General features: G+C 33.5%; 1 protein-coding gene across 8 annotated transcripts in view; it reads right to left on the minus strand.

Moving 5' to 3' along the window:
* Window positions 1–25926, minus strand: part of NAALADL2 (N-acetylated alpha-linked acidic dipeptidase like 2) — a 1216540-nt gene that overhangs the window by 697874 nt on the left and 492740 nt on the right. For 7 of the 8 annotated variants that reach the window (XM_064378623.1, XM_064378621.1, XM_064378622.1 and 4 more), the window contains one exon: window positions 12223–12724. In XM_064378623.1, coding sequence (XP_064234693.1) covers window positions 12223–12716 — 494 coding nt within the window. In that variant the 5' untranslated portion in view covers window positions 12717–12724. Of the gene's footprint in view, window positions 1–12222; window positions 12725–13722; window positions 13747–25926 lie in introns of those variants that run through there. The other variant, XM_064378624.1, reaches the window with a different exon arrangement.

A 25926-nucleotide genomic window follows, 5' to 3' on the forward strand; every position in this document is an offset into this window, starting at 1 on the left:
CAAAAATTATCAGGCTAATAAATTAGAGCTTTTAAATCTATGTAGCAGCTTGAACCACAATATTGGTACAAGCTGATCTTACAAGTTGTTCTCTACAGAATAGAGTTAATACAATGAAACCAAGTGAAGAAATGGAGAGAAAACGCCCACACTTGTTTTATTTTTATTGAAGGTAAAATCACCTGCATATATTTCTGTTCAAAGAAAAATGTTCAGTTTCATTTTATTCTCACAGATAGAACTCCATAGAATTGGAACTGCTTCTTTTGTTTCTTGTTCTATCAGAATTTGATTTGCATATTTCAGGACATGTTAAGGTACTCTCTGTGATTCAGAGAGTTTATAAAAAGGTAATTTGATCTCAAATCATAGTTTTCTTTCTTTATTTCTAATACTGAAAGCTGCATTCCCTTCTGAGAAGTGAGCCATAAGAGGAAGACATTAGCTTGCCTTGTGTTAGATAATAAAAAAGTTCCACGGGGGATGAGTTACATATTATGACATTGTGAATATAAGGCTCATTTGGATTTAATTCATTACTACATCATGTTGCACAGGAAAGCAATTTTTAAGCAATAGAAGTGCACTTCATTTGTAAAAGACCCAGATATAACACACAATCAGTTACTGAAAACAGAAACTGATTTCCCAAATCAGGCATATAAAATTTAATATATTTGCTCCAGTTATAATGAAAGGAAAGAGAACTTCAATACTATTTTTTTTATAGATAAAAATGACACTTTGTGAAATTTAAAAAGTGAATTTTTGCTTGGGGAGTTGACTACATTTTGATGCCACAAACTGAATAAGTTGAAGAAAGTGATTAAGCATTTTTAGTAATATATTCAAAGTATTTGTTAGATACATAGAAAATAATTTCAAATTCTATCAATTTTTCATATCAGTTAAATTCTAAGGACTGACTAAATTATTAAACTGCCATCATATTATATTGGTTTATTTAAGTTATCTAATTCTGTGTGTAAAAATCAGGGTTCTCCTGAGAAGCAGAACATATAGGATGTGTGTGTATGTGTGTGTGTGTACTTGTGTATAAAGAGAGCTACACTGATTTATTTTAAAGAGCTGACTCACACAATTGTGAATGCTTGGCAAGTCAAAATCTGCAGGGTAGCTGGCAGGCTAAAGACCCAAGGAAGAACACAGTTTGAGTCCAAGGCCATCTGCTGGTTGAATTACCTCTTTTCTGGGAAGGTCAGTCTTTTCCTGTTAAAGTTTGCAATGGATTAGATGAGACTCACTCATATTATGAATGGTAATCAGCTTTATTCAAAGTCTACTAATTTATATCTAAATCTCGTCTTAAAAATACCTTCACAGAAACATCTAAAATAATATTTGACTAAACATCTGGGTACCATGTATTAATTATCCTAGTTGGTATATAAAATTAAACATTATACTGGTTATATAAGCATTTACAATTTGGAAAGTAAAATGAACTATCCATTCAGTGACAGTTTTCCAGAATGAGGGCAGTGGAGTGCGGGTATTCATCGTCTGTTTTTGGTACTTGAATTACGCAGCAACTTTACTTTCTCTCCCATTAGCTAGAAATATCCACTGGAAAAATTTTTAAGTAACTATGATAAAGTATTTAATTGATTTGATGCATTTTACATACATAATCTATTTTAAAATATATTTTAATTGAAATGTTCCCCTGTAAATCACTCCTATGAGATTATGGAATTAATAGTTTTAGCTGAAATTCGCTTAAATTTTTTTTTATTGCATTTTAGGTTTTGGGGTACATGTGAAGAACATGCAAGATTGTTGCATAGGTACACACATGGCAGTATGATTTGCTGCCTTCCTCCCCATCACCTATATCTGGCATTTCTCCCCATGCTATCCCTCCCTAACTCCCCACCCGCCACTGTCCCTCCCCTATTTCCCGCTGAAATTCGCTTAATTTTTAAAGCATGGATTAGGATTTTCAAACTGCAAATCTCAAAGGACCATATCTGCCACTTGAATATTGATTTCATTGACATTAAACAGGAACGTGAAAGAGAGAAGCATGCAAACTGTTCTCAACCTTTCCATGTTTAACTTATACTGCACTCTACTAAATGTGATCATTACCAACTTTTCTATAGCATGAGTGTCGGAAAGTCAAATGAATCCACAGGAAATTGACATATCTGATTCTCAAAGTAAAAGTTTTGTTATTCCCTTGTACTACAACTGACTGATCTTGTTCCTTTTTTGGAATGAGTAAGATCAAAAATTGAGTGGATGGAAAAGCATATTATAGTCAATGCAGAAAAAGATACAAGAAAAATGTGACAAGCCCTAAGGCTGATTAATTTTCAGAATAGGCAGTCAGTTACCACAGATGATCTTGATATATCTAATGAAAATAGTTCATTGATAGAAGATAATCACTGCAATTATGTAAAATAGACCCCTCTAACTAATAATACAAAATAAAATAAATTAGAAAAATTAACAGTTGCAACATTTTGATCCTTAACACTCTTAGTCCTGATGCTTCACATTAGATAGACTCAATAAAAAAGATTAAGAAAATTTGCTTACTAGAAAAGTAACACCTAATCTCAGAATGTAACCAAATGGATAAAATAATTTGTGTGCGTATGTGAGTGCATGGGAGCTGAGGAGGAGAGACAGACAGAATCCTTTGAACTTGACCACTGAGAGTAAGAAAGCAAGTCTTTAGGTAGAAATGGCCCAGACTGAGACAACCTCTTCTTGAAGCTGAAACTAGCTGTGAGGATCCACTTTGTACCTCCTGAAAACCTGTGATCATGGAAATATATTTTGTGAATTTTTTTATTTTCATTTATTCTGTATAGAAAAAGAATGCTCTCAAGATTAAACAGAATGTCATTAAAAACTACAGAGTGACTAGCCAAGTGCCTGGAATATAGTAGACATCCAGCTCATGTTTATGTAAGAGAAAAAATTCATCTATCTTCAAAATCAACTTTTTTAGTACATGCTATGAGCACATAGATAAAGTTTGTTTAAAAATCGAAGGGATATGTGTATGTGTATACATAGCCACGTTTATATATATGAATCATACATATGTATGATTAAAATTTCAATGAGAGGTATAAATAACAAAAAGTATACATTATTTTCATTTGCAAAAAAAGTGATGATCCACATGGAAATGAAAGTTTATCAAGAAGATCTGTATTCTAGTTCATTCTCTCATGCAGTAAAGTCTTACTGAGTGCCTCCATGCTATTTAAACTCTGCCAGAACCACAGCTCTTTCTCCACCATGAAACAGAAAGTGATTCATGCCGACAAAATGAGAGGAAATAAAGTATGTGGGTTACAAAGAGAAATCGAAAATTCAGCTGATGGGATTTCAAGATTTCCATGAAGGAGTGGGCACCTGAATCAGATCTCAAATAGTATTTTACAGTATTTTAACAGATTAAGATGGAGAAGATTAGTGCAGTCAAAGGCCCCTTCAACGATCCTTATTCTTCCCATTGGTGGGTGCTGCTCTAGCCAAATACCTAAGGATTGTGAGGGGCATGAGCTTGCATATGTGAGTTGTATCCAGTTAAGACAATTAATGCCATTCTGCATAACACTGAGAAACTCCGAGTTAAGAAGTTGTCTTATTTAAGGTTCATAGCAATGAAACACTATGCATAATTAAAGCAATCTTACCCTATGTATTCCTTTTCTGATTAAATTTAAGACAATGCACATTTGTTATCTGGAGAGATCAATGATAGGATAGCTAATTACTTCCTTTAGGAGCCATCACTCTATTACTGTTAAATTCATTCTGTTATCGTTTGCATACTCTGAATTATGTGCATACATTTACATGGTTTTCTCCAATTAAAATAGCAGTTGCTTTATTGCTTTCTTCATTTCTCCAAATCTTCATACTGTCATTCATTTTAATACTGAAATCCGAGAGGGACAAAAAACATGTAGGGAAGACAAAGTACAAAATAACAATAATAATAATAACAATAATAAGGTGAAGAAGGGCCAAAAAATAGTTGGAAGGTAAGGCTGGAGACTAGAAGAGAACAGCTGCTGATGGCACCATCATCATCATCAAACAACATCATCAAACAACAGCAAAATCTTGTGTTGGTACAAAAGCATGTCAGTCAAAACTATATTTCTGTGGGGTGAGAGGAGAGACAAACCGCTATTTCACATCAGCCTTTCTAGTGTCCTGATAACCATAAAAACACTCTGGGGGTCTTCATGAATTCCACAGCCAGTTTACCTTTAGGTAAGGACTGCCTCGACTCCCTCATTTAAGACTGGAGGTAATGTATAAGTTGTCCACTTGCTTGGACAGGAAACTTGCTTGATTATACATTCTTTGGTAAATGAAGTGCAGTGGTTCTTGAATGGAAGGAAGTTAACATGCATGGCAGGTGTGGAAAGGGAGAGATAAAAAATGAGAAAACCGTGTGCACAGGAAAGACACCAATACTATAACAAGTAAATAAACCTAATGTCTGAGTTAAAAGAAGGGGACAGGAAAGCAGCCCAGCTGCATATTTTCTCATATCATGGGATGGTAAATTAGTGCAGGTGAGAAAGTTACAGGTGAAAAGTAAATTATATAGATATTTTGCTTTTAGATAGCTTGGACAGAGATTTTCTCCTTTCAGGAGATCAACTTTGTACAGGAACGTCTGTAAAAATATACTAAATGTTAAAATGCAGGGTTCTAAGAGTTCGGACTTTTTGGCCTTATAGATTGGTCATGAGTTGTGTTTCTTGCTGTAGCTAGTTGTCCTGGTAAAATTATGGAATTTATCTTTCCAGAAGAGAGAAATGTATCCCTATAAGTTAAATGAACTTAATTATATCAGTTCACCGAGCATAGCTATATCATAAGATAAGAATGGCAAATCCTCTCTTGTGTATTTCTGATCAATGAATAGGAGCTTTCAAGGGTGTTGGGTTGAGAAGGATTCTGCAGCAAGGTCTGAGTACAGCAATAAAGAGTGCTATGATTCATGGACAGGTGCATGACATACAAAGTGGCGGTATATACACAGTAAATTTGTTATTTCCTTAGTTTAATGTCATTAAAGCCAGCTAACCTAACCAAATAGTGTCAATGGTAAAGTTTAATTAGTACTACAAAATGTAACACCCATATTACACATAATTAAGTATACAATTTAGCGGCTGAAAGGGAGTAATGGAGGAGAAAGAGGAGAAAGAAGAAAGAGAACAGAGAGAAGATCGTTTTCAAAAGTACATTCGGAAGAACAGAAAACAAATGAGATTTAGGAATCCAATTTATTATATTAATTACTAAAATATGCCTATATCTGAAGCAGCATTTTTAACTAGGTTTCCAGACAAGATATTATTCATCATGGTATTGTTGAAGATAATTTATAACATTTTCTTTTTTTTTTTTCTTGAGCAGAGTCTTGCTCTGTCGCCAGGCTGGAGTGCAGCGGTGCGATCTCGGCTCACTGCAACCTCCGCCTTCCAGGTTCAAGCAATTCTCCTGCCTCAGCCTCCTGAGTAGCTGGGACTATAGGCGCATACCACCATGTCTGGGTAGTTTTTGTATTTTTAGTAGAGATGGGATTTCACCATGTTGGCCAGGATGGTCTCGATCTCTTGATCTCCTGATCTGCCTGCCTTGGTCTCCCAAAGTGCTGAGATTACAGGTGTGAGCCACCCCGTCCAACCAATTTATAACATTTTCTAAACGTTTTGAAGAGTTAACCCTCATCTAAGAAAATATGATGTTTTACTACGCTTACAAGTATAAATAAAATAAAAAATAAAAAAGATCATTTCACAGTATAAATTAACTCAGGCTTGCTTACTTATATCAATGATGAAAAATATTCTCCCATCAGAATAATGCAAACATTTAAAAATAGATATATCTTTAGAGATTTCATTTTACTATTTATTCATTTTATTTGTGAAGTTAGAAAATAAAATATTTTGTAAATGAAATCCAAAGAGATGAGGGAGCATGCATACTGTGATTGACTATTTTATTATTATGACATTTTGGTTTCTGAACCTATAAATACCATGGGAAAGAACCAATAAAAGCCATGGGGAAACTCCTTTAAAAAGTAATTCATACATAAAAAATAAAATGCAAGGTGTCAATTCATATAGAAAACCTTTATCAACATTATTTTTGGCTTATCAAAAACAAATAAAAAATAAGGACTTAGAAGGCTGGCAGTTCTTCAAGACAATTTGGCGACACAAAGCAGACAACTACACAAATCTGAACTCCTTGAAGCTGTGATTTGTTTCCAGGAACTTATCAGAAGGCAATAATTAAATAGGCACACTTGGATTTATGTATAAGAATGTTTACAGAGGAAACCTAAATGTCCATTTATAAGGAATAGGTTAAGTTAAATGACATCCATATAATGGAATACCAGGCAGTATTTTATGTAGTGATTTAAATCTATATTTATTGGCTTGAAAAGTGAGCCTAATATTTTAATTAAAAAATTCTAAAGGAGGTGCAAAAGAATATACATGGCCAAATACAATTTTGCTGATTGATAGGGAATGATAGAGGGAATAACAATGATTTTTTTAAAAAAGGAGGATTATGGATGGTTTTTATTTCATTCTTTATAATTTTCTGTACGTATTGCACTGATAATTAGGAAGAATCATAGTACTCTTTCCATTAAGAAAAGGTAACCATATATTAGCCATAATTAGCATACAACACATTTTCTTTTAGTCTCACCATTTCACAGCATCTATAGCTGTCAAAGGCAAACAAATTCCTGCATTCAAAAATAAACTAAACCTCATTAATTTATCCATTTCAAATTTCTTATTACAATATTATATTTTCAAACTATGTTTTGAAGTTTTCAGCATACTTACTCTGCTCAGAAATGTGCTTATGATCTTTAGAATGAATTAGGTTGGTGCAAAAGTAATTGCAGCTTTTGCCATTACTTTTAATGGCAAAACTGCAATTATATATGTGTGTGTATACATGTCAATTCTTTAAATAAATAAATACACTATTAAGGCTTGGTGGCTTTATTATATAATAGAAGTAAAACATTGTACCTGGGACATTCAAGCTTCTTCTACCTTAAAGAGCTTTCTCAGCAGTCCTGGGCAAACATGGTTTATACAAGATAACCAGCATCCCAACTGGCTTAAGCCGATTAGATTAGGGATAAGCACTTGACACAGTCACAAACATCTCTGGCCCCCAAAAAGATAAAAATGACATTTCATCCTGGAGAATAGGAATAGAATAATATACTGGAGAATTTAGCAATTAGCATTGGGAAAAGATCCAAAAATAAAAACAAAAACTAGTATAGATTGAAAAAGAATTGATCAACACTTCAGTGAATATCAGAGAACTGTTTACTCAGGTCTCTGGAACAGATGGATCCAGATTTTCTATCAATTAGGCCCAATAAATGAGTAAATATTATTCATAGATTAACATATTAGCCCAGTTTCCCAGTTTCCTGTTTTGATGCTTACAATAAACTTGCATTATCCAAGTAATCACTGCTCCAAGCCACCAAAAACATACATTAAACGAACTTTAATGACCTATTTTGAATCTGATACATCTGAATATACATTCACCCACACAGAAGATACATGGAAAGTTGAACATAGGAAGAAGAGACTGGGAGAATCTTACTATATGGTTGATTATTACACAGATGCACACAGAGGCATATACACACCCACATACTAACATGGTCTTCATATCTCTGACTATGTCAACAAATGTCAAGTGTAACTAAACTTCTGACTGATTTTCTTTTATTTGGATAACTTGATACCAAATAGTTGGCTTATATGAACCTACTATATGGGTTTTTTCATGGGAACCAGGTTCTTAAACCAGGATATGCAGTCAGTACTATTCTCAATGATTTTCTATGAATCAACACATTATTCAAATATGTTCTTTATAAAAATAGTACATAAAAATAACATATATGTGACCTCTACATTGAGCAAGCATGAGTAGGAAATGTAGTCATAAAGGTCCTTTTATCTCCCCCATTTACACCTATTCATTAGGGCCAGTTTTTGTTGCTATTGCTGTTTGCCTGTTCCTAGATAACAAGCCTAGCAATACTGCTCACTTTTAAGTGATTTGAGTTTCTCCAGCGAGTAATTAAAATGTTCAATATCATTTAATAGACAGAACTTTGAACTGTTTCCCACTTTCTGGTCATCTCCTGACTAGAAGAAGCCTTGTAGTCAAAGCTTCTTTGACTTGTGGTTTATACCTCTTCCCTTAGAGCTTCTGATACCTCTGGAGTTGAAGCAGAGCCAAGTGAGAATAGGTAAATGGGGAGCACAAGTTTCTTTTCTTACTTGATGGATACTCACATAAGCCTACATGACACTCTAGACCTAGGAGGAGTTCTCAGCTGAAATTTTCTCTGGTATGTGCTTTGTGTGCTTCTTTCAGATTCATTTATTCCACAACTGGAGACTTTTCATTTTCCTTTTAAATGACTAATAATATATCCTCCCCTAGCTCCTGGCTTACAGCCCCCTGGCATCTGAACACACCTCTAGCTTCTCCCCTCTCCAGGCCTCCTGCTCTCTTCCTCTCAGTCTGGATAGAATCCACAGAAATAAAATTTTCCATATGCCACCTAAAACAACTACCTCTTCTTTCATACTTTTTTTTTTTTTTTTTTTTGAGACAGAGTTTCACTTTGCTGCCCAGGCTGGAGTGCAGTGTTCACTGCAACCTCCACCTCCTGGGTTCAAGCGATTCTCCCTGCCTCAGCCTCCCACATAGCTGGGATTACAAGTGCCTGTCACCACGCCCAGCTAATTTTTTTGCATATTTAGTAAAGACGGGGTTTCGCCATGTTGACCAGGTTGGTTTGGATCTCCTGACCTCAGGCAATCCACCAGCCTTGGTCTCCCAAAGTGCTGGGATTATAGGTGTGAGCCACCAAGCCTGGCCCTCTTTTGCACTTTTATCAGCAACTAGCCTAAGCAATGAATCTCTTATCACTTAGATATCACTGAAGGTAAGAGTCTGGAAACTCTGAATGAGACAGATACCAAGTTATTCCAAGTAGTTTTGCCGCCCCTACATCTTCCGGGTAGTTCTGTTCAACTTTTTTCACTAGATTTGAGCCTTCTTTTTTGAGAAGAGATTGGGACTTATGGCACATCAACAGCTTTTTCAAAAATGCTTCACTTTCTTCATTCTTCCTAGTCTCATACGCCAAAAATGGATAATTAATCATCTCTGGGGCCATACTATCATTTTTTTAAAAAGCTCTACATGCTACATGCTAGTCTTAGAAATGTAGCATCAATTGTCTTTATGTCTCAGCTGGAACTGAAGCATCAATAGTGATACTTTAATATTTTTACAGTATCTGGTTTTGATATAAGTTGCCATGTATTTAAAATTAGAACACAGGCTATTCTCTGAGTAATCATAATATAATTATATAACTTAAATATGACTATGTCATATAATGCAAATAAATACTATGTTCATATTTTGTATAAAATTGTAATATATGAAAAATATAAATGGTAGAATAATTTTAAAAATACATAGTATAATTGATAAATTAAACATAGAACTGTTTTTCATTTATTCATGCATTCATTTTATTCTTTAAAAAATAATTACTTAATGTCTATTAGATGATTGCATTTAATGGTAGACAACCAAGTTTGGTCCATTCTCTCATAGAGTCTGCAGTCTAATCTATTATAAAAAGAACATATCTTGCATTACACAATTATTAGGCTATTTGATAAGAACTGACATGGGCTTAGAGCATGTGCAGGAAAAGAGAACCAATAGAGAAGAGAGAGAGCGATCGATGAACAAAATAGTGGGCCAGTAAGAGCATAAAGTTATTAATAAATTCATGGAAAGTAACAGCAGGAATCTACTACTAGTTGGAGGTACAGAACTAAGGCTAAGATTGCTTAGTAAACACAGAGACTCATAAGAACACGCAGTGAGATGACTATTGAGGGAAAAGTTATTTTTGGATGAGCAGCTGTTATGTTTGTAAAGATATTTGTACCAAAAATACGATTTTTTTTGAAATAGAAAGTATGTTATCTCAATAAAGAAAAAAACTCTGGCTATTTGATGGACCCATAATTGTGAATCTGTGCCTAACCACAGAAAGCTACCTGGGAGTGTAATTGCTAGTGGTTATGCTTTCATAGCTAGATTTGACATAAATATTATTTTATTGATTTTGGAGTTTAAGACTGGAATATAATCCTTACCATCATGCAGCTTCCATTCTGAGAAAAAAAAATATTTTAATGTATTATATATTTAAATTTATAATTAGTTGCCTATTTGCAAAGAAGACATAAGACAGTTTTTAAAGACGACTACAGTGCTGAAAAAAAGATTAAAACAAGTCAAAGAAAGTCAAAGTAATATAATGATATAAAATAAATACATAGCTTAGTTTGTAAACAAAATGCTTGTTATGAAGTTCCTTATAAACTTACAAATAGAAATCTGACTCTAAACTTAGAACCAAAGCAAAGAAGGAAGCAGACTAGGTTATGGTATTCACTGTGTCAATAAATTAAGAAGTAACCAGTTGCTCAGAAAAAAAAAAACACACACACACAAGTATCCTTAACATTAAAAAGAAATTAATGCTAAGGATCCTTTTCTGGAAGAAATTTTGTAATAGAACCGATGTCCACAATGAAGTTAAAGTAAAAACAGTTTTATAGAGTTCTTCTATTTTCTTTGTTTTTTAATAACATCCTGAGCCAGTTAGTTTTATTTGGACATTTTCCTTTTCCTGCTCCAGCCTATATTTCAGGCAGTGGATCCCTTCAGAATGAGTTTCCCAGACTGTAAGTCAACAGTCTCTGGCTGGTTTCAGCCAATAGGACAACTGCTAGGACACAGTGGTGGGAGGAAAAGAGAAGCTGGGGCATTTCCCTCTCTCTGTCTTCAGTGGTGTCTGCAGCTGAGGTTATGTCCCCCTTTCTGCCCTTGTGTGCACAGACATTCCAACCCCATCACTTCTCCCTCTAGTCTAGGTTTAGAAATGGCTCCATTTTGTTACTCTCTGGGTTGCCTGAGTATGGCCTGATTGGCTTATCAGTTCTGTTCATTGTTGGAAGATTTCTATAGTTTAAATGCCTTCTGCTTTAAATATTCAGGAAGTTTTTTTATCTTCATTGGATCCCGACTGATACAATCATTCATTATAAGACAACGGCATATCCTTTAGGTCAATTCAATATAAACAATTTTACATTGAGAAGTATCTTTAAAAGAGTTATTATCCACAAATTAAATGTGCAGGGATGCTTACGCAAAAGTGAATAGCAGATACAGAAGAGTGTAGGAAACACATTCCTGTCAGTCACTGAGGCCTAATCTTCAGGAAGAGGATTAGAATCTACCAACACCAATACTCATGGAATTTCAGTACATGAATTAAGTGACACACTGTTCAGTGGACATGCTTTTCTGAGAAAATTCCTAGAAATACACACTGGTCAACATCTCGGCTGTAACAAATCAGTGGAACCCAGAAAGAATATCCTGGAGAAGTAGTACCTCACTACCCTATCTACCTACAAACAACATACATGATTCACCTAGGACTATTCTTTTTCTGCAAATATAGAAGACATATGTGGAAGGTAATACCTCATCTTCCATATCCAGTTCTTTACTAAATATGTAAACTAGAAAACCTTTTACAACTTACCATGTATGCTAATAAAATTTTCCAAGTTATCCACTAGTTATATGATCAGTGAAGCCTTTGAAGACAGTTACTTCAGTCCATAAAGCAGGTTTATTTTATTCTGATGTCATTAAAGTTTTTAATGATATGGCTAATGTCCTAGTTTTTATTACATGTATATCTGGCAATATTTGCATCCCAATTTGGCCTAACTAGGCTCCTCAAGAGGAAGAAAATACAGTGGCTGAAGATTCAAGTCTCCATAGAAGTTATGATTCTTACTGGTAATTAATAAAACTGCATCACAAATTTATACTGAAGTACCATAAATCTAAAAATGTGCACCCTCCCCCTTTGAAATTTCTATTCTTGTTGTGCTGGTAAATTATGTTTCTCAGCTTGCAAAACTGACTTGAACCATGGCAAAATCATCAGTTCAATACCCCGTGTGAATCATTTTTCCCAAGAAATGCATTCAAACATGTTTCTTCTTCACCTACCTGAAAGACTTCTTAATATCTTCTGCCTGGATTGTCTTGAGAATCTCTTGGTATAACTGATGATCAACTGTTCCTGAAGATGGAGCATCTGAAGGGCAATTTGTATGTATGTAATAACCTATCAAAATCCCAAAAATAAATAAAATGGTGGCTGTGCAAAGTATTTTTAAAAGGTGGCGAAAGTTGCAGCGATTGCTCTTTGGTGCAGATCGTGTATAATGGCTAATGTAGTCAGATTCTTCTTGAAGTCTCTGGAACCTTCCTTTAGGTGAAGTTGCTGGTTGAATGGAATCAAGATTGAGGTCTGTAGTCTCTGAATGCCCTAGGTTCTGATTCTCAGCAATGTCTAGCTGGAATTGGTCAAAACCAGGCTCCTCTAGTTCCTTCTCCATGTCCCACTCTAAGTCAAGGGCAGTGGCTTGAAGATCATCATTGTCTAAGTACTGTGAGTGTCCTGGAGCTCTTTGATTTGCATTGACCTTCTGATAGGCCATCTTTTTCCCTGTGAAAATAATAAGAGAAATATATTTTAATAAAATAAGCACACAATTAAAAAAAAAACTAACAAGTTGAAAACAAAACAGTAAGCCATATTGGGTTTCCATAAAATCGTAATGATTATAATACAGGGAATTAAATTTTCCTGTAGAAACTCATATTTTATTTAATTATTTAATCTTATAATTTTCTGTTGATGTTATTATAGGAAAGGAAGACAAAAGAAAAATGAAAGTAGAAGGTACTTAGTGGAAAAGCTATGAGAAAACAAAATCTCACACACACACACACACACGCACACACACCCCAACCATTAATCTTTGAAGCTCAGGAGAATAACAACAGTCACAAATGTGTAATTACAATGAAGGACAATGCAATGTAGAAGGCAAAATTAAACCTTCATAGTTATAAAATAACTTCTAAAAATTAAAGACAAAAGTAATAAAGCTATGAATTGGTAAGTTAAAGAGAGAAAATAATAAAAACGTAATGATTATAATACAGGGAATTAAATTTTCCTGTAGAAACTCATATTTTATTTAATTATTTAATCTTATAATTTTCTGTTGATGTTATTATAGGAAAGGAAGACAAAAGAAAAATGAAAGTAGAAGGTACTTAGTGGAAAAGCTATGAGAAAACAAAATCTCACACACACACACACACACACACACACACACGCACACACACCCCAACCATTAATCTTTGAAGCTCAGGAGAATAACAACAGTCACAAATGTGCAATTACAATGAAGGACAATGCAATGTAGAAGGCAAAATTAAACCTTCATAGTTATAAAATAACTTCTAAAAATTAAAGACAAAAGTAATAAAGCTATGAATTGGTAAGTTAAAGAGAGAAAATAATAAAAACCCTGGAATGATTACATTGTCAGAGCTAGTCTTAAAAACACAAATTCAGGATATAGTCGGAATAACTAAATGAAATACAAATTCTGCAAGAAGCAAAATCTGTTATGTTACAGAGGCTTAAGTTACCAAAAAGACTGCACAACTTTAAGACCATGAGAGAGGACCTAGATGTTCCAAGAAATTAGTGACACAAATTGTCCTGGCTCAGTAAACTTTAAATAAAAGTCTGAGATGGCATCAATCCAAAGAGGGAAGCCTTTTGCCAGCCTAGGAGAGTTTGGTTTTATAACCTTGCTACAGGAATAGCAGATGGAGGTTCTTCTCCCCTGCACAGCTTTGGATGACAGTTTGTTGTATCCTGCCGAGTGGTATCAGGAAAACTGGGCTAATTAACTGCAAGTGGTCTTAGGTCTGTATTCAGTAACCCACTGGTGCATTATGGCTGCAGATTAAGAGTATTTATACTTAATTTTTCTGTGTATTAGATTTGTCACCCCAGCTGGATCTTAGGTCCCTCACTATGTTTTATGATTTTTCAGTGTGTCCCACTGTGGTGGGGAAAAAACACAGTTCAACTGATAATTGATTAGCTAATTGCCTTAGTAATAGTGGTTGACAAGTAAATTCCTATGAAAAAGATAAAACAAGGATTTCACGAAAGGGAGTAGCATTATGCACAGAATTATGGCTATACATCCCTCCAATTTTGGCTAGCTGAGGCCCATATTATTAAAATACCCTAAATTTTTAAAAAGTTCAAATATAACTAGATATTAAATTTTATAAATTAAAATATCTATAATTCTGACTAGAATTTTCATATGCTACCTTATAATCTAGGAATAATTCTTATACAGCATTGACTCAATAAAAATGATTATCTAATGCATGTCAGGCACTGAGATAGGCAATGAAGACAGAAATAAATAGGACCCTATTCACCAAACAGGGAACCATCAAATCAGAGAGACAATGCGCCAACAAACAAAAATGTCAGATACAATATGCAAAGTGCCAGGGAAACTCAGGGGTGATTGATTCTAGCAAAAAATACAGAAAATGATTATTCAAAAAAAGTAACCTCTAAGTTGCTTTGCAAAGAGAGGAGGCTGTGAGAGTAGGACACACAAGAAGGGGAAAATTTACAAAAGTGAAGAACAGGGACGTTCCATTTGAAAAACCTAGAGTGGTATGCTATGGCTGAGGATAGAGCAATGGGCAAAGATGCTGAGAAGAAAGCTAGGAAAAGGTGACACTGGGCAGAAAAGTCAACCTCCCTACAACACAGGGTCTTCACATGTGAAACGGGCATCATAATAATACACACTTCATAGTCTTGTCATTAGGATTCATTCAGATAGTGAACCTAAAGCAGCTATTTGAGTAGTGGATAGGCTATATAGAAGAGACATTTCTAGTATTAGAGGAGATAGAACTGCCTAGGACTGGTGGAAAGTTAATAATTACATAATTCTGCGAGACATTGTGGAAATGGAGAGGAGGCTGTTTAATATTCTTGCACACACACACACACACACACACTATAGTGTTTGGTGTTTTTTATTAACATTTAGTCTATATGTAGAGACTAAAACATAAAAATCATCACATGATAAACTAAACATTCTCATAGCTCTACATTCCTTTTCTTTTCCCTCCCTCCCTCCATTCCTTCTTGTTTGCCCTTGTTTTCAAAATGATTCAAGGAAGTATAGCATTTGAATTCTGTCTTCGGTCAAATCAAGATAAGCAGAGAAAGGAGGTAACACATGGAGTTAGTGATAAGTATTCGAATAGGTTAGGTAAAGGCTGATTAACTTATAGAGGAAGAAACTGAATCTCACTGGGTTTAAAGAAAATGTCAAAAGAAAATACTAGAAGATACAAAAAAATCTGAAGGAAGTAGAATAAGGAATCTCTAAACACTTTAGAAACCAATTTGTTTTAATGTACTTTATAAACTGCAATTTCCTGGCTCTAGTCAATCTTTTTCCCTTTGGCCTAAATATCAATAAATTGCTGTTATCTTGACATGATATTATATTTACTTCTTTAACTGTTCAGCTTATGCATTATTGATTACTTTACTTGGACAATTTTTCCATGCAGTTCTCTAGATTTTTTTTTCTCCCATTTTAATGAATCAGAGTCTCTGTCTCTTCCTAAAGGCTTAAAAAAAAATTGAATGGTAGAGCTTGGTTTATGTTCAAAAAAGACTTGGCACATGGGAGTTACTACAGAAATATGAGATCTCTAATTCTGACCTCTAATACAAACATTCAAAGTCACTTCTCTATAAATCATTTAAAAGCCAACTGTAGTGGTGAGGCAGAGTTTTCATCTCTAGCCTGACAATAGGCATTCCATCACATGTACATCAGCAATTTAACGCTCTTCAAACATCAGACAGAGCCATCAAATAGAATGTAATGCAGATACAGATATTAACTCATCAGCATGATGGATATCTACCTGACACCCTTACTATCACTTTTGAATTCATTACACATTGTTAAATTTTCACTAAAATCTATCTTTTCAGAGAGCCACATCTGGGATAAAGGTAGATGAAGTCACTTGATATAACAAAATCCAAAGTATTTCAGGAAAATTACCAAAAAATGTGTATGTAATGACATATATGATAAAGTATTTTAATCACCAACTTGGTAGAATCAATTATAAATGTCATATATTTTATATATACTATATATATATAGTATATATAAATGTATCATATACATATATATAACTAGTAAATATTTCTGTAAAATTATTTTGCCTTAAAAATAGTATAGCTGTTTTGCAAAAATAAACATAGATATCTCTGCCATGATAGTTTTGTTTCACTTAAAACATATATATATTATATATCATATATAATATATATATTATATACCATATTATATATATATATAATTTAGCAGAAAATAAACTATCAAATAAAGGTAGAACTTTAGTAACATATTTAGTTTTGAGTTGGTATAACTTATTCTATGGTTCCCACCAAAAATGTAGCTGTCTTTAAAATACCTCTGCCCTGTGAGACAAAAACATAACACATTTCTTTTTATCAGAAGCTTCAAATTCCCCAGTAGTATGAAAATTTTATATTTAAAGATAAATCTTCAGCAAAATCAGCATGTCTTAAACATGATTATGTAATACTGCCATTCCATTTTTTTTATTACTGATGCACATGATTCGGTTAATTTGTATTGTCATGGCACTTTAAGATTACCCCATGTGAGTGAATTTTAAAAAGTACATGTAGATTTTATAATCTACCACATGAATAATTATCTAGAAGAGATATACTTTAGTATGACAAGGTCATAGAAACTTGTGACATTTCTTCAAATGGAAATATCTGTAACACCCTTACACGTTATATTATGTCACGTGGTCTGTTTTATAAAATGTAATTATTATGAAAAGTATATTTTCCATATTTTCAACAGATCTTATTCACTTAAGTGACATCTCTTTCCATCTAGGCCTACAACCAAAAGCTAGTTTTTAAAATTTAACATACTAAAACCTTTACCTTCTATATACACTTATTTAAAATACCTCTATTATAAAATACACTTTATTTTATTTTACATGTACTTATTTAAATCCTTCTATTATAAAAATAAAGTGGATACAAGTTGAACTAAACGGTATTTTTCTGACCTATGACAGACTTAGATTAATAATAATGAATATTCATCTATATTCAACATATGATTGTTTAAAATAAACTGACACTTCTGAATGCTATTTTTTCACAACTATGGGCTTAAACAAAGTAAATTATATAGAAATAAAAGATAAGCATGATAATAGAATGAAAATTGCAAATGTAAAATATAATCTGTGGTTGCCTGCCAAATAGTTTAGATAACAAATACAGATTAGACAAAAGATTTTTTAAATGTTACATATTATTTATGCCATTTGGGAATATGATCACAGCAGTCATTCTTTCTTGTTCAGCAGTCATAATGAGAGAATTTATTATATTAATGTTCTGACCTTGTAAATCTCCAAATTAGTAGACTTCATGCTTAAATTTCCCATTTGTCAAACAGAAATAATAAAAGTATCAAATTTTTGAAGTTATTATGAGTAAATGAGATAATTTAATGTGCTCAGAACATTGTCTAACACATTATAAATGATACACTAATAATAATAATTATAGTGATTCACTAATTTTTTTTCCAGAAATTCTGAGAGCTAAGAAAACAGAAATATTTGGAGCTTAGAACTTTAAAATACAGGGTTAATTAAACTATGACCTGAGACCTCAAGCTTTAATATCAAGGACATGGAAATGTTGAGAAATAAAGCTGTGTACCCAAATGCCTTTGAAAATTGGAAGCATTCTGTTAATCATTAGCTATGGTTCAGATACATAAAAGTTTGGCTAATATTTATATAAAAGTCATTATTACATTTGACTATATCTTATTACAGAGTTTAGTTTATTTTTGATTTATTTACTCAAAGAATAACAGAGCTTTTTCATGTTAAAGAATTCTGTTTAATAGTTCCAGGAATTGGTGATGTGTAATTGTAATCCTGAGTTACAAATGTTTGTTGTAGAACACCATGTTTATCACAGAAGTTTGACTTGATTCATTGACTGTTACTAATATTTTAACTCAAACAGTACAAAGGATTGTACAGATCTTATTAGAATTAAGAACATATATAAAGGCTTTCCCACTGGTAAAAGTCATTTTACAAGTAAAATAAATGAATGACTCTAGCAAATGAGCTTTAAAACATAAGGCAGAATCTCAATTTCCTATGACAATCCATGACTGAATCTTCATTGTACAATGAGAAAAAATATTCATATAGTGTTTTCTGAAGCTTTCAACGTCAAGTAATTTGCTGGTTTGATGGATTGATTTGGGGCAAAAGCATTTCTTAGAAATGTCAGTGCATCATCAAAAGACATTCATTATGCATCTTTGTGCAGTATTACTTCAAGTACTGTAACAGTGAACTACCTAGTACCCATAGGAGTTTTTAAATCTAAGTTTAAGAATATCCCTTATAGGCAAAAAAAATTTAACATAAAATTTTTAGTATAAACCTAATTTATACAAATAAAGCCCATGTTTGTGGAATAATTTTTTGCTGTTGAAAGCTTTAATGGTATCAACTTGAGAGCAAGGCAAAGGATAAAACTATAAAAATAATAATTCAGAAGACTCTGCTCCCCAACTAAATTCTTCAGTATAATGAGATTTTTTTCCTATTTATGGTTAGTGAAATGGTCTTGGCAACTGCTATAGTGTCTGCAAATGCATTAAGAATTCTTTATTTAATTGCAATTCTATATGTCAAACACATAAAAGAAATGACAATAATTATTTGTTGTTCATGCTTCACTAATAGATTAAATAGGATATACAAGGTAAACGAAATTATTATTTGTGCTTCATTTTTAGAAAAATAAATTAGTCACAGCCTATTCTAAAACAAGTAGTACACTGAATTTAGGCACAGTGGATAATCAAGTTGGAGAACAAAAACTAAGACTTCACCCTGAAGCCTGAGTAACCTTGATCACTAAATGACATCTAAAAGGTTTGCTTATAGGATGCCAAATTAATGAGCTATAAATTGCAAAATGCAGTCAAAATCATTTGAAAAAAAAAATAGTTGGTGAAAACCAGTCAGTTCATGAAAATTTGTTTTAGATCACTTGCATATGCATGACCACCTGCTAGCTCCCTGAGTAGGCCAGCTTTTGAGGCCCTGTGTGCAACTGCAATTTGTGTAACACACCCTAACTGGATAGTTAATTGGGCCCACCTGAGTTCCTACATCTGTAGTAAAGTTTTTAAATATCAGAATTATATAAATTCCATTCAGGATTTGGCAAACAGAAGAGCTGATTAGTATGAACCAAAACAATAAATTTTATGGGTGTCCTGAAGTGGTAGTGTGAACACTTAGTATTATTTAGGATATCTACCATATAAATTTAAGTCTCACTAATATCACAAAACTATTTTTCTCAGGGGTGTGTAAATAATTCCTTGTCCTGCCATGGGCTCCTTCTTTGTCTTTTTTGTTATCTGATTCCACTTCCACATAGATACTGGAGTATGTTTTCCTGCTTGTTTTTACAAATATTTACTGTACTTACTTCTATCAAATTTACATACTTTTACCTTCAGAGTGTATGAAGTGGCTTACATTAGAAACATACATACATGAGATAAATATATTCACAATCCTATAAAATAAAATATTGGAGGAGAAAAGAATTCTAATATTTTGGCTAAAAAAAGCCACTGTAATTGAATTTTAATGTAGTTCTGAGCTTCTCCACAGGCATAGCAAAGAGGGTTGCCTACTGGGTCTTCTTGAGTTCCATCAGTATTTGCCTGATCTTGCTTGTTAATGCACAAGGCTGTCAGTCTTGGCTAAAGGGTTTGTTTTTAATCGTTTTTTTTTTTTTTACTGTTATCTTTTTCCGCAGTTGCAGATTTCTGTTTCGAGAATATGCTTTTCTCTACCTAATCAGATAAATCTGTGAATGTCCTTTTTATCTTTTGCACTTAGATTTTGATACACAGAATAACAATATCCCCATGATATATTATCCAAAATAATATGTTAATATACAATTCACTGAACCCTTAAAATGAGACAAGAATTACTCTAAAGTTAGGTCTTTACCTGCATTATGTCCTTTAATGAAGCAATCCCATGTTAAGTGACATTATTATCCCCATTTTATAGATGAGGTTATTTGAGGCTTAGCAATTATTTTCCCAAATTCTCACAGCTAATAAAGTAGAAAAGCTGGCATGTTAAATGTCAAAACCTACTCTTTTAAATGTCACAACATCGAGGCTTTTAAGAGGTCCCAGAGCTAGCACGATGTTAGCAAATATAGAGATCTTACTGGCTTATTAATCCCTGGTGATGGTAAGAAAGTGACTATAAGCCCAAGGATCTCCATGGCCCTTCAATCTTAATAGTCCTGTCTGGATCCTCAGCTCTCTGGATGTGCTCTGACTACATTCGGGACCTAACAGATCTTTTTTCTTTTTCTGTTCTCTCTCTCCACAGCCCCCTGGCAGGCTATGTTTCCTGGCACTGGAGTTTGACTAAGAAAGAATTGTTTCCAAGCACAGTGCTCTGAGGAAAAGACCACAACCACCACTTTATTGTCTCTCCTTAACAGCACTTTCAAAATGTTTTCTTTTCCTGCCGCTGAGGGACAAAGAGCAAAGCAACTCTGCTAACAACTTGACAGTTCACAGTTCACATTCAACCTGCTGCTGACCTGTTTTCAGACATGAAAACCCTTCTGCTCATCCTGTCCACTCCCTACTATGTGTCGTTTACACTGGCAAAAGAAGGCTTCAAGGGAATCAAGAGTTAACACATCAAGACAATCACCACTTGGCTCTTTGAGCGCGTCTGCCAGGAGGAGTCTCATAGCTTGATAGTACACTGCAATTTTTTATCCTTTCAGCCAGTGTGAATGACCTTAAATTGCTGCTTTTTCACTGTGGCTTTTGGATTTGCAAGAACAGCGAGCTGAAGCTTGTATCTACACAAGGTCACGAAAGCACTCTATTTTTCAGATGTTTCAAGGTACTTTATTGGTTTACTTTTTAAATATCTTTTATTTCAAAAAGTAACAGGTTTCTACAAACTAGAAGTGCTTTGTTCTAAAATTCATATTCCTCTGTTTCCTAAAATCATAACACACAAAAACGATTTAAAAAGGCCCACAGTGGTAATTCAGTACACCTAGTATCTGCACTTTTTATTTTCTGAAATAGATTTTCTCATACTTGTTCTTTTAGAAGCAGTGTTAATACATCATGATGCTGTGGTTAAGTGGTGGGAAAGAAGGGAACTCAGAGAAACACATTTGTACAGTCTGTCTATGTTCATTTAACATTCTTTTAGTAACAAAATTATGTTAACCTCCCCAAATATATATTGGGTAAATTCTGAAAATCTATTCTTTTTTTTTTTTTTTTTTTTTGAGATGGAGTCTTGCTCTGTTGCCAGGCTGGAGTGCAGTGGCGGATCTCAGCTCACTGCAATGTCCGCCTCCTGGATTCAAGTGATTCTCCTGCCTCAGCCTCCCAAGTAGCTGGGACTACAAGCACGCGCCACAACACCCAGCTAATTTTTGTATTTTTAGTAGTGATAGGGTTTCACCATGTTGGTCAGGCTGGTCTCGAACTCTAGACCTGTGATCCATCCACCTTGGCCTCCCAAAGTGCTGGGATTACAGACATGAAAGTGCTGGGATTACAGACATGAGCCATCATGCCAGGCCTGAAAATCTGTTCTTTAAGAGGCCAAGAGTAAGATCCAAACCTAAAATTTTAGTATTCAGCTTACAAACCGTTAGGCTACAATCTAAAGAAAATTAAAATTGGTAATTTAACCCAAAACATTACAATTATGAGAATTAGTTCTAGATTAACTGCATGGTGTGTTCCTTATAAACTAAAGATCATGTATATTAATCTTATATCTAAAAAAGAGTGTAAGTGAATTATTATATTTTCCTATGTAGTAGGAATACATTAATGGAAAGAAAACCAAGAATTGTGAAGCTCACTCATTACTAAGAAAATATAAAACTTAACTTGCAATTAACTGATGACAAAATCAAGATTAAACTACTTTTCAAGAATTATCTAAGCAGCATATGAAAAGGGAGAAACAAATTGTCCAAAATTTTGCTATTCTTTCTTATTTCTAAGAGGTCACATCTGTAAATATACCTATGTCTCAAGCAAACAAGGATATGATTTTACTTTAATATTTTACACTAATATTTTTTCTAGGCTTCCTATATATATATAAAATAGAATTTTGTGTGAACAAAATAACAAAATTCTTTTAACAAATCAAAATTCAAGTTTTTTCTATAAGTAAACTTTATATATAATAGAACTAATTATTGCTAGCATTTTTAATAAAAATTGACATTTAGTTAAAAAGAAAGGATGAGAAATACTATAGCAATATGTTATATCTATATTACAGCTGGACATTGAGAGATTAATTTTTATTAGAAATTTATAGACATGCCTACTAATAGCTTTGGGTAAATTCAAGCAACTAAACAATTTACTAAAGACTATATTGAGCAATTCTTATGTCATTTATATTTTATTTATGAACAGGAATATAAAAAATGAAAGACCTCCAATGGCACATAAAAGTAATGCTGATATGAAACTAAATGTCAGGCAAAAGGCATGAAAATGTAAGAGCCACAAAGACATTAAATATAAAACATTTAACGGAACTTTTATATAACTGACACCATTGAAAAGTCGTTTATTATAATATTGTATGCAAAATTTTTAGAATTCACCTAACCTTTAATTTCAAAATGTCAAATATTATTACTTTATCAACATGATTTTTAGCTTCTTTTCCCATTTTTTTTATTCCATATTGCAGCCTCTATTTTTAAATTTATATATGTTTTCCTTTCTTCAGCCTGTCTCATGATTTCATTTTTACCTTTCTAACTAATTTCACTATTGATATCTAAGGCATCCCATTTAAAAACAATAAAATAACTGGCCACAAAAAAATTCATTTCATTCTTTTCTATGTATTGAGAATGATATCTTTTAAACTATAAAAAACCAGTTGATGTTTTATTTGAAATGACTGTCAAAACAAAGTTTATGTTTTCCTCTACCATTCCAAATACACCAGATCTTTAGTTTTCAAAGTGATAGTAAAGCTTGGCTTATTCTTAACCTGCTGTTTTGGAGTTATAGTCTCTGATGCTCTGTATGAAAAACTGAAGGCCCTTCTCCCTAATGCTTTCACAAATACTCCCTTCAGCTATTGCAACTGGTGAGACTTTCCATTTTATTCATCCTTTATAATTATAACCGATTACCCGCAAATAAAATATCTGTATCTTAACCGCATGTCTTAGGATGTTATAGGAAACAAAATGTATCTGTTGTCTTTTCTTTCTTTCTTTCTTTAAATTTTAATCCTGTAAAAGGTTTAAAATTAAAATTACTCAGGTCCCTTTGTTTCCTGAGTAATTTGTAACACTTGAGAGCCCCCGCAATGGAAATATCATGGTTTCTTCAGGAAAAATAAGGAGCATAATCTTTAAGAAGGAAGAAAATAAAAATTATGATAACAATACAAATAGGAACATGCATTGCAACATAATTTGTAAGCAGTAATGACCTTAACTAGTTTCACTATAGTAAAGAATATAGTATTAACAGGAAAAACAGCACACGATTGTTTAGCACTATATGCCCTCAACTTATGTTAATTAATTTAACATCAGAACAACACCATGACGTTATTATTAAGAGAGAGTTGAAGTAACTTGCCCTCAATCATGCAAGATTTGAACCCAAGGCAGTGTGGTTCCAGAATCTGTGTTCTTAACCACTCTGCCATAATGACAGAAAGAAATCACATGAAGGCATATTGGGAAATCCACCAAAAATAAAATACACAGGAGAACATAACTCAACTTCTTCAAAATCAAACCCTAACAAAATTTTGTGGTATGACCTTTTCCCACAGGCTCCATCAGTATGTAGCCTGCGTTGAGTCTTTCTTGTTGGGAAAAAGTAGGGAGAAGTTATGAACTCACACATTCACATGAACATACAAGGACATATACTCTGTCCTTGCGAACTGCCTGTGGCTCCCCAAACACTTTTTGGATCCATCCACATGGCTACCAGCTGTCTATGTTTGAGATTTTTATTTTAATTAACTTTAAATTTTTTCTCAATAGACTTTTTCATCTGGTTCTGCCTCCAAGAATTATATCTTATTCATATTTGTATTGCCTGTAGTTTTATAATAATTATTTGACCATAGAAATGTTTGTTGGACTAAATCTATATTTTTGAAAATCTCCAAATAATTCAGTAATTCTCTCACAATTATATCTATGCTCTTTTACAGATACACATATACCTTAGGAAAAATCATTTAATTTAAATGTGACACTTCCTAAACAGATTGATAGTGAGACATTCATTTGCTGGGGTGTCTTATGAACACTGTAATTAAGGCATGAATAACTTACAAAGAAGGAATTCTTATAGCCCTGAGTACAAAGAAATTAAACTACCTTGCTGGAAAGACTGCAAGGAGAGGCCTTGAGACCACAAGGAGAAGAAGCAGAGCTAGACATCCAAAGCAAAGTGCCAGGCATATGAGTGAAGCTATCTCGGCCCTTTAGACCCAACTTGCCAGCAGCTGATTGCTACCAAGTGACAAGCAGTCAATACCATGTGGAGAAAAGAATAGGCCAGCTGAGACCTGTCTGTCTTCCTGACCAAATAATGAGACAAAATTAAATGACTGCTGGTCAAAGTCACAAAATTTGGGGGTTAGTTTTTTTACTCAGCAATAACCAGAAGACCACTCAAGCTATTTTTCCAAAACACTCACTTGGTCACTTGACTGCTAAAATCCTATTCTGCACTAACATAAAATTGCAGATTCCTTTCCAAAGCATGTAAGACCTTCATGTCCTGGCTACTTCCTGCTTTCAAGCCTCTTCTAAGTCTACACAATGCATGTTCTTCCTCAGCCTGATTTGCCCTCAGGCTCGGTTCTTAATTATAGTTATTTGTTTAGTTATCTTTTATCTTTGAAGCCTAGTGCTGTATCTGGTACCTGATGGTTGCTCAATAAATAATACTCTCCAAATAGGTATAACATCTTAAAGAAAGTATAGAATTTAGGGTCAGATAATTGTCATTTTACCAGCAACGTGTTTGGTAGTAGGCACTTTAACTCATTCATTCTTCAAAATAGGATAGTAATATCTCATCTGTATACTTCTGAAAATTAATTGATGAATAAAGTTAAATATTATAATTAAAGGAATTTGATAAACTGTAAAATCCTATGTAACTATCATTGTTTTAATTATAGAATAATTATGAACTATTAGGAGTTTAAAAGACAGCTAGGTTTGAATTCTGGATCTATAATTGCCAGCTATGAACTCCAGGGAAAATCACTGTTGTTCAGAGGTAAAACTAGATTTTTTTGGTGAAAACTAAATGAAATCATTTTATAAATGTATGTTTTAAATACTAGTTATTAATATTTTATAGTTACTGAAAGATCACATGTGATGAATTAAAATTGGTTAACACTAATTAAATGAATCATTCTATGACCTGTAGGCATACACCCAGACACCCCAAATTCTGAAGACTGCAGATGTAGAGAGATAAATATGCACCATGAATGCTTGAATTTCTACAATCCCTGAAAAGGTAAACAAAGCCTGAAACGAGGGGAAGAACTTCTAGTCTG

Source organism: Aotus nancymaae, unplaced genomic scaffold (assembly GCF_030222135.1).
Source record: "Aotus nancymaae isolate 86718 unplaced genomic scaffold, 86718_ANA_hifiasm-v0.15.2.pri h1tg000019l, whole genome shotgun sequence".
Classification (NCBI taxonomy): domain Eukaryota; kingdom Metazoa; phylum Chordata; class Mammalia; order Primates; family Aotidae; genus Aotus; species Aotus nancymaae.